Below are 15,692 nucleotides of genomic sequence, written 5' to 3'. Positions count from 1 at the left end.
GGGAAAAAAAAATTGAGACTGTAACAACATAATCAATGAAATATACTTAAAAAACAAGTGCAACAAAGTCAGATGACTCACACTTCCTGATTTCAAAATTTACTGGAAAGGTAATTAATAAATGCCATATTGTTCTAATATAAGGACAGACATATGGATCAATGCATTAGAATAGAGAGCCCAGAAATGAGCCTTTGCATATACGGTAAAATTATTTTTGGCGAGAATGTGAACACTATTCAATGGGGAAAGGATAGTCTTTCTAACAATGGTGCTAAAAAAACTGGGTATTCACAAGCAAAAGAATGAAATTGACTCCTTACCTTATACCATATTAAAAAATAACCCAAAATGGATCAAAAACCTGAATGTTAGAGATAAATCTAGAAACCTTTTAGGAGACCACATAAAAGACAAGCTTCATGACACTGGATTTGGCCATAATTTCTTGGATATGCTACCAACAGCATAGGCCAAAAAAGAAAAAATAGATAAACTGGATGTGATCAAAATTTAAAAATTTTCATGTACCCAAGGACACTACCAAGGGAGTGAAAAGACAACCTACAAATGGGAGAAAATATTAAATGTAGAATTACCATATAATCCAGAAATTCCACTCTTAGGCAAATATCCATATGAATTGAAAGCTGGGACTCAAAACAGATACTTGTACACCAACATTAGTCACACAAATCAAAAGGTGGAAATGACCCTGATATCCATTAACAGATGAATAAACAAAATGTAGTATACGCATACAATGGAAAATTATCTATCTTTAATAAGGAATTAAATTCTGATACATGCTACAACATGGATGAACCTTGAAAACATTAGGCTAAGTGAAACAATTCAGATACAAAAAAACAAATGTTGTCCAATTCCACTTACATGAGGTAACTAAAATGGACAAAGTCACAGAAACAGGAAGTAGAATAGAGGTTACCAGATGCTGGAGGTAGGAAGTAATGGAGAGTATTGTTTAAGGGAAATTAAACAACAGTTCTAGAAATGAATAATAGTAATGGTTGCACAACATTGTAAATGTTCTTAATGTCATGAAATTTTACACTTAAAATGCTTAGAATGGTAAATTTCACTTATGTATATTTTACCACAACAAATAAGTATAAAGGACCTCAAAACTAATTGATTACATGAAATAAAAGTAATACTGTATTATGGGGTTCATAATATTTGTAAAAGTAAAATTGACAATAGCACAAAAGCTATTGGTATTTCAGTTATTGAAAATACACTATCAAAAGGTTCTTATGCTATATATGAAGTAGTTTTGGGTTGGCCAAAAAGTCCATTTAGTTTTTTCCATAAAATGAGGCACATTTTTCATTTTCACCTATAACTTTATTGATTTGGATATTTTGAATATGTTGGCTATCTCCCACTGTTGGATTCTAGTGGGTAGAGGCCAGAGGTGCTGCTAAACATCTTCCAATGCATAAGACAGCCCCACAGCAAAGAATTATTTGGCCAAAATGTCAACAGTACCAAGAAACTTTGCAAACCACTTTTGACATGTTCAGTCAGTAACAGCACCTTCTCCAAACACTGCACAAATCATTTTTTGCATTTCAATTGTGTTTCTACCTTTCTTGAAATAAAAAGCATAATACGCCAAAAATGTTGTATATATTTCTTCCATCTTCAATATTAAAATGGCTGCACCAAAATTTCACCAATTTTGATTTTTTTAAATGCATGCTTATATGACTGACAGTTGTCACAATACTATCTAACAAAACGGTGTCAAATGAAGTTAAAGGTAACTAAGTACTACTAGAGCCATCGTATGGAAAAAAATAAACATTTTGGCCAACCCAATATAATACTACTTGAAGATAGGCTATGATAAGTTAAAAATGTCGTCGGCAGCCGTCCGTCTCGAGAGACGATGGTGTAGCTTCTTAAGAGTCTATCTGCACCGCCGAGAATGGCTGTGCAGTCCAACTCGGGAGTGACACGGTATCTGTCTCCTCCCGTGTTGAATCGACATCTTGTGATGACGCTGGAGTGTCCTCTCCAGTGAAGCTGAAGCTACAGAGCCTGGGCAGGGTGATATGGAGGGTCTGCTGTTGCCCATGCAGCAGACCCCCCCTCTCTTCGCAGCTGAAGGGTCCAAGGGAAAGACGGAGTCAATACAGCTTGGCTTCAGGTGCGCCGCAGGAGTTGCCGGTGTTGACTACAACGTTGAACCGTCTTAGGGACTCCGGCTCCGGATTTTCTGTCGGGGTTTACTCCCTTAGCCTTTACCCTGAAGAGGTATGCCGCAAGGCAGCGGAGGTTTTTTGGAGTCAGAGTTTTCCTTCTCTGAGTTAAAAATGTACGTATAGTATAAACCCACAAGCAACCACTATAAAAAGTTATAACTAATAAGCCAACAAAGGAGATAAAATACTAAAACGGAATCATAAAACATATCCAATTAATCCAAAAGAAGGAAGAAAAAAAAGTCAACAAAAAATAAAATAAAACAAATGGCATGATGGCTGATTTAAATGCAAACATATCAATAATAAGAATAAATATACTCAACATCTCAATTAAGATGCAGATTGTCAGATACTATTTTTAACAAAGCAAGACTTAACTGTATGCTATTAAAAAAACCCCAACTTTATACAGAGATACAAATAGGCTAAAAGAAAAAGAATGAAAGGTACATCATGCAAACACTGATCTTAAGAAAGGAATAACTGCATTAATATCAGACAAAATAGATTTCTGAGCAAAGAATATTACCAGGGTTAAAGGAGTTTGTTTTATAATGATAAAGGGGTCAATTCAGCAAAAGGACATAAAAATATAACAGATTTACACACTTAATAGGGCTTCAAAGTACATGAAGCAAAAAACTGACAGAAATGCAATGGTAAGTAGACAAATTCATAATTATAAGCATAAATTTCAACCTAACTTTCTCTGTAATGGATTAAACAACAGACATAAGACTAATAAAGATAGAAATGACTTAACACTCTCGACCAACTTAACCTAACTGACAATTATAGAGCACTTTAGCCTAGCAAAATACACATTCTTTTTAGTGTAAATGAAATATTTACAATCAAAATATTTACAATCAAATCATACATTGTATATATTCTCTAAGCCCTGGCTGGTTTAGCTCAGTGGATTGAGCGTCGGCCTGCGAGCTAAGTGTCGCTGGTTCGATCTTCCAGTCAGGGTACATCAGAGAAGGAAAACTCTGACTCCAAAAAAAAAAAACCTCCGCTGCCTTGCGGCATACCTCTTCAGGGGAAAGGCTAAGGGAGTAAACCCCGACAGAAAATCCGGAGCCGGAGTCCCTAAGGCGGTTTGACGTTGTAGTCAACACCGGCAACTCCTGCGGCGCACCTGAACCCAAGCTGTATCGACTCTGTCTTTCCCTTGGACCCTTCAGCTGCGAAGAGAGGGGGGGTCTGCTGCATGGGCAACAGCAGACCCTCCATATTACCCTGCCCAGGCTCTGTAGCTTCAGCGTCATCACAAGATGTCGATTCAACACGGGAGGAGACAGATACCATGTCACTCCCGAGTTGGACTGCACAGCCATTCTCGGCGGTGCAGAGACTCTTAAGAAGCTACACCATCGTCTCTCGAGACGGACGGCTGCCGACGACGACGATATATTCTCTGAAGGAATTAAACTTTAAATAAACATCACAAAATATAAGGAAAATCCCAAAATATTGGGAAACTTAACAAAACACGTCTAAATAGCCCATAGGTAAAAAAAGAAATAACAAGAATAGTTACAAACAGTTTAAACTGAATTAAAAAGAAAACAACATATCAAAACTTGGGGGTTTCAACTAATACAGTACTCAGCAGGAAATGACTATATTAGAGTTCTAAATGCCTATATTAGAAAAGAAGATAGGCTTCAAAGGAATAGCTTCATCTTCCACATTAAAGAAATAGAAAAAGAAAAGCAAACAAAACTGAAGGTTTATTAAAAAAGAAATAGATATACCTGAATAAACTTATATCTATTAAAGAAATTGAATGTGTAGTTTAAAATCATTCTTTAACCTCTGGACCCCACCCTGGCTGGTGTGGCTCAGTTGGTTGGAGCATCAACCTGTAACCAAAGGGTTGCAGTTTGATTCCCAGTCAGGTCACATACCTAGGTTGGGGTTTCAGTTCCCCACTTGGACAAGTTTGAGCCCAGTTGTAGATGCATGTGGGAGGCAACCAAATAGGTGCTTCTCTCTCATCAATGTTTCTCTCTCTCCTTTCCTCTCTCTCTAAAAAGCAATGGAAAAAAATGTCCTCAGGTGAAAATTAAAAAAATAAATTAATTAAAACTCTGGACCCTAGTGTCTTCACTGGTGAATTCTATCAAACACATAAAAAAGAAATAATACAAATTATACACCAACTCTTTCATAATACTAAAGAGTGAATACTTTCCAAATAATTTCATGAAGCCAGAATTATCTTGATTCTAAAACCAGACAAAGACATTACAAGACAAAGAAACCTATACACCAATATCTCTCATGCACATACATGCAAAAAAATCTTTATATTTTAGTGGGTCAAATTAAACTTTATATGAAATGTTTATAAAAGTGGGATTTACTCATTCATGTGTTCTCTCTCCACAGCAGCCATGGGGCCCTAGCAGCCACCTGGGGCCATGACAGACACAGGGCCAGCAGAGTGCAGCCCAGAAAAAAACTAAATTAGTCAGATGGACTAAGCTTCAGCATGGCACAGAAATTTTGGACACTGGCCTTTGTACTGGGCTTGAGGAAGACAAGGTTGGACTTTTTTTTAAAGGCAGGATGGACAGAGATAAAACATTGGGAACCTGGGGGCAGTTTTCTATTTCCACCCCAATAAATCCTACCTTGAAACCTCACCTCCCATGCATGGGTCTCCCAAAATATTTTTTTTGTGACCCTGTGAAAGGACACCATTTCCACTGGCTACAATTGGAGGTGCCAGTCTTAGATTTTAGTTCAGTTGATTTACAACCTAAAAGAAATGTGAATTATCTGCCATCAATTGTGTGTGTGTTTGTGTGGCTTTGGTGTATGTATATGTAAGTATAATTTTTAAAAAATGTTTCATTAAAAAAAAGAAAGTGGGATTTATCTCATGAATTCATGGTTGAATTAAAACTTCAAAATCTATCATTGTAATCCATCACATGAACAGAAAAAGAAAAAATGTATGATCACTATAATAGATGGAAAAAATGCTTTGGACAAAGTCCAACATCTAGTCCTGATTTTTAAATAAACAAACAAACAAATAAATAAATCTCACCAAACTAGGAGTAGGAGAAAATTTCCTGAAATGAAGAGCTAATATCATCTTCAATGAAAATACTTTCTCCCTAGGATCAGGAATAAGGCAAAGGACGTCTACTCTCATCATGTCCATTACAAATTTACTTGAGGTACCAGACAATTCAAGAAGTTAAGAACATGAAAAAAAGGGATTTATATAGGAAATGAAGGAGTAAAACAATCATCTTTATTTGCAGGTGACTCAATCACCTACATAGATAAAAACTAAAAGAATCAGTCAGTTTAGTAAGGATATATGATCAGTATACAAAAATCAATTGTACCTTATATTCTAGCAATAAACAATCAGAAATTTAAAATTTAAAAGCGATAGCATTTATGACAGCATCAAAAATATGAAATACTTATGGATAAATTTGACAATACATATGTAAATCCTGTGCAGTGAAGAATATACAACATTGCTGAAAGACATTAAGGAAGACCTATATTAAAACGATGAGATATACCATTTTTCCTCAATTTTAAAGACTCAAAATAGTTGTCAATTTTCATTAAATTTATATATAAATTAAATGCAATTCAAATCAAAACTCTAGAAGACATTTTACAGATGTTGACAAGCTGACTTTAAAATTTAGTTGAAAATCCAAAGGTCCTAGAACAGCCAAAACATTTTTGTAAATGAGAAACAACGTTGGGAGGAGAAAGAAGAGGCTAAAGGGGCTCAAATATATGGTGACAGAAGGAGATTTAGCTTTAGGTGGAAAACACATTAATATAATATACAGATGATGTATTATAGATTTGTACACTTGAAATCTATATAATCTTGTTAACCAATGGCATCTCAATAAATTTAACTATTTTTAAAAAAAGAACAAAGTTGGAGAATTTATGATACTTGGTTTCAAGATTTATTATAAAACTCTAGTAATCAAGTCAGTGTGGTAATAAATAAATATAGACAAACAACAATAGACCAGAACATAGCATCCAGAAACAGATTCCAAAGTAATCAATGGAGAAAAGATCATCTTTTCTGGAATAAATCAATATCCACATGCAAAAATATGAGCCTGAACCATTACCTCACACCACATACAACATTCACTAAATATGGATTATAGACCTAAATTTAAGAGAAAACTTATAGAAGAAAACATTTTTTAAAAAACTTAGTCCTCCTCTCCAGACGCTATGGACCCACCACCTTCCAAGTCTTCCACTGTCCTCAAGAAAGAAGGCCCCTCCTCTGCTCCCTTGGTGGCAGAGCCCCAACCCCCACAGCTGGGCCACTACCTGCTCATTGATGCCAGCAAGACCCCCTACATGTACACGAAGCAGCTGGATGAGGAGCCCAAGGGGCCGCCACAGCATGAGGACCCCCAGGAGAGCCTGGCCCTCGAAAGGGCTACAGTTGCCAGCACCCTGCAGCTGCAGAGCCACCATGTGTCACATCAAGTCCTTCATATGCAGACTTTGAGCTTTCCAGTCACCTGTCCCTGCACCACACCCACAGACCTGCCCACTCTGCCCATGCTGCTTCCAGGATACTTCGGAGATAATACAGCATCTGTGCATCCACTAATTCAGACCCAGCTCTGGAACTTGGCATCTGACCCACAAAGCAGTACTATCATACACACTTCCTGGCTCTGCTGAGGCTACTGCTTTACAAAGGGCCTCAGCTTACTTATCTATCAAAAGCAAGGAGCATCATTCCTTCATTCATTCCCTCTCTTTATCCTAGTTGTGTAATGTAGATCAAGTCCTTGCCCCTCCCTGGGCCTGGGAGTCAGTTGCAACTACTTCCAGTCCATCTGTGCCATGTAAGCTTCTGCGAGTGATTTAACACCTCTGAGCCCTGGTTTTCTGCTCCTAAGTGGTGAATGGTTGTCTACATAAATATCTGGCAAAAGAGCATGTCACAGCTCCTTTCTGTATCTCCCCATTCTACCCACTCCTGTCACCCTTTACTCAATAAACATTCTGTGAGGTAGAAGCCCACCATTTTGAAGCCTGCCATTCTAAACAAAAGCAATCCAAAAACCACCATTCCAAATAAAAGCCCACCATGAGACAGCTCACTTCCCCCCCTCCCCACCACCCCTAGCTGCCCTAGACTCAGGCAGCTATCAGGAGTTGCAACTGGGCCAATCACCAACCTACTGGCAATATACAGAGGCAGTTTAGCCTATCCTGTGCTGTTTCTGCATTTCAAGCCTCAGAACTTAAAAAACTCACTCCACCCTGACCCTAGCTGCTGGCGTCTGATTCCAAGACCCCAGCCCTCCACGTCACATACTCAATAAACCATTAGCTCAACATTTGCCTGCTGGCTTTCTCTACGTCCGCAATGCCCCCCAAACCTAACACATTCCATACTGTAAGAAAGGAAGGAAGGCCCTGGCTGGTGTGGCTCAGTGGATTGAGTGCCAGCCTGCAAACCAAAAGGTTGCAGGTTCAATTCCCAGTCAGGGCAAGCGATGTATCTCTCACACATTGACACATCAATGTTTTTCTCCCTCTCTCCTTCCCTTCCCCCTCTCTAAAAATAAATAAACTTTTTTAAAAAGGAAAAAAACATCAGGAGGGCTATCTCAGCTGTGGAGGCCCCCCCCTGAGAAGCAATGGGCCCCAGCCCAGGGCTGCAGTGCCAGGAGAAGTCCCCATAACTTCTGGCTATAAAAACCAGCAGGGATTAAGACTGAAAAAGATGAAGGCTTCTGGAGTTGCAGGCAGTTCCTCATAAAGGGCCCATGCATGGACTTACTTGGACTCACTCGCTCTGAGCTCCAGCATGGGATAGCACCTTGAAAGGTACTAGAGATAAACAGGAAAGGAACTGAATTTTCTGGCATCAGGACGAGAGCTGAAATGGCAGCTTTCTCCTGGACAGAAGTGCTGGCAGGGCCATTGTTCCTTTGATGAGCCCTATCCCCACAGAGCCAGCACGTGGGTGCAATATCTGAGGCTCTATCAACCTGGCTCAACTGTTTTCCCTACTCTGATGATTCCCTGAAGGCCCACTCCATCCAACTTTCGGTCACCCAAGCTGTTTCCACTGGTTTTTTAATACATATGGCTTGTCTTGGCTCACACTTCAGTTTCTCCTAAAATCTCTCAGACAAGCAGTCCCAGCACTAGCAGCAGCCAGCCTTGGTTCTCTGCTTGGCCTTGCCTTGGTAATTCCAAGTCCAGAATAAGTAGCAGCCATCTGCAGATCTCTTTGTAGCTTATGCTGAGAGGCCCCGGACAGAACACAGGTGGTGGCTGACCTTGGCCTGCACCTCCAAGGAGGTTCCAGAGACTGCACACGCAATGGGCAGCTTCAGACTACATTGAAGCACCACTACCCCCAACCACCTCCACAGGTGACATACTCAAGGGATGGACACAGTGGGCAACTGAGCCCTGCTGAGGTAAGTCCTGCTTCATGGAGTGGGTCCTGCACAGCTGATCCTCCCTGGTGGTTGGAGGTTTTTGGTCAGGGGTCACAGCTAGTCCTTGCAGCTGACTGGCCTGGGTAAATCCCTTCCATTGACCTGCCAACAGCACCAAGGCTCAACTACAAAAGGAGGGTGTACTCAGCCCACACGAAGGATGCACCTTGAGTACCCAGCTAGGGTGACAGGAGAGGCTGTACCACTGGACCATACAGGACACCTATTACATTAACTAATCTACCATACCTGGCAGACATAGCATCTCTACCTAACACAGAAACAAACAGAGGGAGGCTGCCAAAATGAGGAGACAAAGAAACATGGCCCAAATGAAAGAATAGAACAAAATCCTAGAGAAAGAACTAAACAAAATGGAAACCAGCAATCTATCAGATGCAGAGCTCAAAACAATGGTTTAAAAATACTCAAGGAACTTAGTGAGAACCTCAACAGTATAAAAAAGAACCAGTCAAAAACAAAGAATACTCTAATTGAAATAAAGAACAATGTACAGGAAATCAACAGTAGATAGATGAAGAAGAGGATGAATTAGTGATCTGGAATATAAGGAAGCAACAAACACCCAATTAGAATAGCAGGAAGGAAAAATAATCCAAAAAAAAATGAGGATAGTGTAAGCAGCCTCCGGGACTACTCCAAGTTTATCAACATTTGCATCCTAGGGCTCTTGCAATGAGAAGATAGAGAGCATGAAATTGAAAACCTACTTGAAGAAATAATGACAGAAAACTTCCCTAGGAAATAGACATACAAGTTCAGGAAGTGCAGAGAGTCCCAAACAAGATAAATCCAAAGAGGCCCACACCAAGACACATCATAATTAAAATGCCAAAGGCTAAAGACAAAGAGAGAATCTTAAAAGCAAGAAGAGAAAAGCAGTTAGTTTCTTACAAGGGAGCTCCCATAAGACTGTCAGCTGATTTCATAACAGAAACTTTGCAGACCAGAAGGAATTGGCAGGAAATATTCAAAGTGATGAAAAGCAAAGACCTACAATCAAGATTACTCTACACAGTGAAGCTATCATTTAAATAAAAGGACAAATAAAGAGCTTCTTAGATAAGAAAAAGCTAAAGGAGTTCATCACCACCAAACCAGTATTATATAAAATGTTAAAAAGGTCTTCTTTAAGAGTACCAAAAATATGAACAATAAAATGGCAATAAATACGTATCTATCAACAATTAAATCTAAAAGACAACATAAATAATTAAGCAGAACAGAAACAGAATCATAGATGTAAAGAATATTTTGATGGTTGCCAGATGGAAGGGGGTTCAAGGGGATGGGCAAAAACGGTGAAGGGATTAAGAAATACAAATTGGTTGTTACAGAATAGTCATGGGGATGTAAAGTACAGCATAGGTAATAGTCAATAATAGTCTAATAATTATGTATGGTGTCAGATGGGTGCGAGATTATTGGGATGATCACTTAGTAAGTTATGTAACATCTATTCATTGGGGTGTATGCCTGAAACTAATGTAATAACAATGTATGCCAACTGTAACTAAAAATAAAAAATGGTTTAAAAATACACAACTGCCATCTCACTAAAATAAACAAAAACAAAAATAAAAGTGTTGGTGAGGATGTAACTCTCCTACACTGCTGGGGGGAATGTAAAATGGTACAACCTTTTTGGAAAAGTTTGACATTTTTTTAAGTTAAACACACACCTATCACATGGCTCTGGCATTCCATTGCTAGGTATTTACCTTAGCGAAATGAAAGTATCAGCACACAACTACTTGTATACAAATGTTCACAGGAGCTTTATCTGTAACAGCCAAAAACTGGAAACAACCCTGATATCCATCAATAGGTAACTGGATAAATAAATTGTGACGTATCTATAAAATTTAATAAAGAGAAATAAATGTCTGATACATGCAACAACATGGGTGAATCTCAGAATAATTAGGCTAAGTTAAAGAAGCAGGAAAAAAAATAAAGAATACCAGATGAATCATTCCATTTACAAATGAAATCAAATGCAAACTAAGCTATAGTGACAAGAAGCAGATCAACAGTTGCCTGTGAATGACGAGAGGCACAAGGGAGAAATTTCAAAAAGGTACTTTTGGAGGTGATAGATTTGCTCATTTTCTTGACTGCAGTGGTAGTTTTAAAGTTATATACTTATGTCAATTGTACTCATTAAATAAGTGCAGTTTATTATATGCCTTTAATATCTGTAAAAAGTTAATTAAAAAAACAGTTGAGGTGGGCAAACACAATTATGTCCCATCCTTAAATTCTTTTTGACCACAATGTGTCTTAGAAGGGTTTAAGAAATAGTAAAGAGGGTGGAAAAAATGGAACAACTGTAATAGAACAACAATTTTTTTAAATGGAAAAAAAGAAAAAGAAATAGTAAAGAGGATGAGACTACTTACTTGAGAAAGTCTGTCTCCCTTTGAATTCTTGTGATCTCTGTGCTTGTCAAACTCTTATGGTCACTTATGTGTGCAAAACCAGAGAACTAAAATTAAGAATATAATAGAATCATGGTAAAAGCTGTGGTATAGTAAAATTTCATTAAAAATTAACTTTAACATTTTGTCTTGCATCCAGCATCCATTATTTAAAAACCATGATTTGGGAAGTCATAAGTAATGATTACCTTGGTACAACATTAAAAATTAAAATGCTATTTGTAATCAGATATGTGCATTACATTAAAAACATAAGTTTACAAGGATATCTGAAGTTACCTCCAGAGAGACAAGATTTTATAATTTAGAAACCTAAGTTAACAATGGGGTAGGGATTGACTATGGGAGAAGGCGTGGGCGGGGTTGGGGGGGAGCAATGGGGGGAAAATGGGACAACTGTAATAGAAAAACAATTTAAAAATGTAAAAAAAGAAAGAAACATAAGTAGCATCCATTTTTCTCAAAGATTATATCCCTTGGAACTGTATGAAGTGGGTTATATTATCCTCATTTTATTTTATTCTTATAACATTTACTTTTGATAATTTTAAACTTAGAGAAAAGTTCCAAGGATTGTACAAATAACTCCTGAATAACCAGTCTGGGCAGTTGTTCATGTTAAAATTTTGCCCTAAGTGATTTCATTCTTTCTCTGTCTCTCCTTCTCTGAATCATTGAAAATAAGCTACAGTGACATTCCCTCTGTCTCTAAATACTTCAGTGTGCATTTCCTATGAACAAAGATGTCCTCTCACACAATAGTACAATTATCAAAAACAGAAAAATTAACAGTAATATATTACCTAACCCACAGATTTTTATTCAAATTTTATTAATTGCACCAATGATGTCCTTCACAGATATATTTTTGCTGTTCTAGAATTTATTATTATACTTTCATTTAGTTTTCATGCCTCTTTTGTCTCCTTTAATCTGAAATAGTTCCTCACTCTGTCTTTATCCTTCATGATGTTGACATTTTTGAAGAGGAACAAGTCAGTTAATTTGTAGAATTCCCTTCACTCTGATTTTGTCTCACGTTTTTTTGGTACAAACTCCAGAAAAAAAGATATTGTGTTCATCTTAGTGAATCATGTCTAAAGACATATATTCCTCACTTCTGAGATGAGGATGCTGCTTAGGCTCAGAGTTGAAGTCACTTGCTTGAGGGCACATCAACAGTAAGCTTCTACAACAATGCCTATAGGCTGAGCTTAGAACCCCACACTTTCTGCTGCAGGAACTGGGGATCCCTCAAAGGGTTTTAGTTGTTTTGGTGTCAGATCCAACATGACCTAGACCAGGAGTCTCAAAGTGGTGGTCTATTGGCCATCTTTGGCCTACCTTTGAGTTTTATTTAGCCCAAATATACAAATTCTTTTTTTAAACAAAATTTCAAGTAATCACTAAAATTTAAAATTAGGTTATAACACATATAGATGCAGGTTTCTGGCTTCTCTTGCAAATTCCTCAATGTGGCAACACTGAGCCTATAGACCTTCTTGACAAAGGTTGGCTGGAGCTGAATAGAAATAACCCCTTTAGCTGGTGGGGCCATTCCACCTGGGCAGAGAACCACCAAATGTATGCCCTGGCTTAAAGCCAGGTGTCATTTATCTTCCATCCAGGCTGTCTCATGCATTTACTCTGCTGTTTGGCCCTGATGGTGCTCCCAGACACGATGCTTCGCTCAAAGACACCTTGTCTCCCTGGTGGTTACTGACATGTTGTAATACCCACCAGCATCAATTCTGATGTTTGCTGAAATATGCTTTGGGTAGGATTGAGATGGAATATTGAGAAGAATCTCTTATCAACATGAAGAAAAAAAGTGGAAGATAAATGTTCTGTGGTCCTTTTCTGACTTCGTTGGCACTCTTAACTCTAGTCAAATTCCCCAAACTTGCCCCATGCCCCCCCCTTTTTAGGATTCTAAATCTTGAAATCTTTACATAATGTTTTATTCTATTTTTCCCTTGGAAACAATAATTCTTAAATAGGTGAGCAAGGTAATCCAAATATCCTTGCACAGAGAAATATCTTTTTCTAAACATGTTAGAGATAATTAAGGTAATGTGAGGCTGTTTTTCTGAAAATAGTTATTGTTTTGTCATATACCATTCATTCTTCAAAATGATATTTTTAAATCTCAGAAGCAATTTCTTATTTGAGCAGCACCTGCAAGCATTACTCACAAGAGTTGTACATGCATATTAGTCTCCTTGGTAACCAGGGAATCATTCTTTCCAAGACTGGAAAGGGTAATATTCTTGTAGGGATGGTTGTCCTTTTGCTTAGTGGGATTTTCAAGCAGGCCTAACTAGGTGTGTGGTCCTCTGGCCTGGGCTTTGTGATGCTCCAGAAAATACAGTGTATGGGTAGATGAAAGAAACCAGGAGGTGAGGCTGAGTTACACCATAGCGTTATTGATTGGAAGTGGAGGAAAGGGCTTGAATTTGAGAGAAGCAGTTAGTCTTCTAACTGAGCTGATCATCCAAGCCCTCCATGGACTCCATCCAGGCTTATGAAATCAGATTATCTAGGAAGATTTCAGGAGGGGTAGCTGGAAATATAAATAAGTATTTAAAGTACCCCCCTCCCAAATGATTGTAATGGTCAACCTGGTTTGGAAACCATGCTTTCTAACCTTTATACTTGATTATAAGTGTGAGCAGACTTGGGATCACGGATACACAAGAAGCAGTTGTGCTTTTATAAAAAATGTGACTCGGTGTATCCTTTCCCTGGGGCTCAGATTGGAAGAAGAGAGGAAGAGCTCTTGGGTTGCTTTTAGATGCCAAGATTCTAAATTAGATTTTATAAACATTGAAAAATCAAGTTGTTATAATAGTAGTAATAGTGGTAGTAGTAGGCAACTTGTATAAGGGCATCTTTCTTGTGTTACATGATAAAATATATAAAGAAAAATAGATTATATGCAGTTTTTATTTAGGTCACATATTACCTCCATCTTGTCAAATCCAGTGGACAAGTCCCTGTCCTTGTCTAATTTGAATCCCAGTAATACTTGACATAAGATGGTCACTGCCTTCTCCTGAAACCCTTTATTCTCTTGGCCTTTTCTCTTTTCTTTTCTCCCCCCCCCCCCCCTTTTTTTTTTCTTGGCCTTCTTTCTACTATTCAGGCTCTTTCTCCTCTACTCAACCTCTAAGTTAAGGACTTTGTCTTATGCTATCTCGTTTTTCTGTACACTCTTGGCAAGTAATCTTATACAGAACAAGGTTTAAGTACCATCTATACAGGCATGGGCAAAACTTAGTCTACAGTTATGAGTACGCAAAGCACAGAGGTTATTCTTTTTTCTTTTTTTTAAGCTTAACCTTATTGTTTTTCTATTACAGTTGTCCCACTTCTTCTCCCATTTCTCCCTCCCAACCAGCCCACCCCTTCTCCCACAGTCATCCCCCACCCCGTTGTCCATGTCCATGGGTTATTTATACTAGTTCCTTTACTAGACTCTTCCCCTATTTACTCCTTCTCTCCCCCGCCTCCCCGATAACTGTTTTTCTGTTACTTGTTCAATTTTGTTCATTTGTTTGTGTTGTTCATTAGTCTCCCACATTAAGTGATATCATATGGTATTTTTCCTTCATTGTCTGACTTATTTCGCTAAGCATAATTCTCTCTAGTTCCATCCATGTTGTCGCAAATGATAGTAGTTCCTTCTTTCTTTCTGCTGCATAGTATCCCATTGTGTAAATGTACCAGTTTTTTAATCCACTCATCTACAGATGGGCACCTAGGCTGTTTCCAGCATTTGGTTATTGTAAACGGCACTGCTATGAACATAGAAGTGAATAGGTTCTTTTGAATCGGTGTTTCAGGATTCTTCCGGAATAACCCTAGAAGGGGAATCGCTGGTTCAAAAGGCAGTTGCATTTCTAGTTTTTTGAGAAAATTCCATACTGTTTTCCATAGTGGCTGCACCAGTCTGCATTCCCACCAACAGTGTACTAAAGTTCCCATTTCTCCACATTCTCGCCAGCACTTGTTCTTTGTTGATTTGTTGATAACTGCCATTCTGACTGGTGTGAGGTGGTATTTCGTGGTTTTTATTTGCATCTCTCTGATTGGCTAGTGTTGTTGAACATTCTTTCATAAATCTATGGACCCTCTGTGTATACTACTTGGAGAAGTGTTTGTTCAGGTCCTTTACCCAGTTTTTAATCAGGCTGTTTGTCTTCTTGGTGTTGAGATGTGTAAATTCTTTATATACTTTAGAGGTCAATCCTATATCTGAGGTATCATTGGCAAATATATTTTCCCATATGGCTGGTTCCCTTTTCATCTGCTGATGTTTTCTTTTTTAGCTTAGCAGAAACCATTTAGTTTGATGTAGTCCCATTTGTTTATTCTTTCCTTTATTTCCCTTGCCTTAAGAGATGTATTGGTCAAAATATTTCTAGACGGGATATCTGAAATTTTCCTGCTTACATTTAAGTCTTTGATTCATCTTGAGTTTATTCTGGTGTGTGGCG

The 15,692-nt window shown here is 38.2% G+C and overlaps 1 protein-coding gene and 1 pseudogene across 1 annotated transcript in view; one reads left to right on the top strand and one right to left on the bottom strand.

Annotated features, from left to right (window-relative positions):
• DZANK1 (double zinc ribbon and ankyrin repeat domains 1) overlaps nt 1–15,692 on the bottom strand; it is a 136,587-nt gene that overhangs the window by 68,398 nt on the left and 52,497 nt on the right. The window contains exon 8 of the mRNA XM_090286005.1: nt 11,155–11,240. Within this exon, the coding sequence (XP_090142131.1) occupies nt 11,155–11,240 (86 nt within the window). The remainder of the gene's footprint in view (nt 1–11,154; nt 11,241–15,692) is intronic.
• LOC150003136 (zinc finger protein 580-like) lies at nt 5,411–6,876 on the top strand (annotated as a pseudogene).

The sequence above is a fragment of the Furipterus horrens genome, unplaced genomic scaffold (genome assembly GCF_987537825.1).
Source record: "Furipterus horrens unplaced genomic scaffold, mFurHor1.1.pri manual_scaffold_8, whole genome shotgun sequence".
Classification (NCBI taxonomy): Eukaryota; Metazoa; Chordata; class Mammalia; order Chiroptera; family Furipteridae; genus Furipterus; species Furipterus horrens.
The sequence above is the reverse complement of the archived record's forward strand: the minus strand, read 5'-3'. Positions and strand labels throughout refer to the sequence as shown.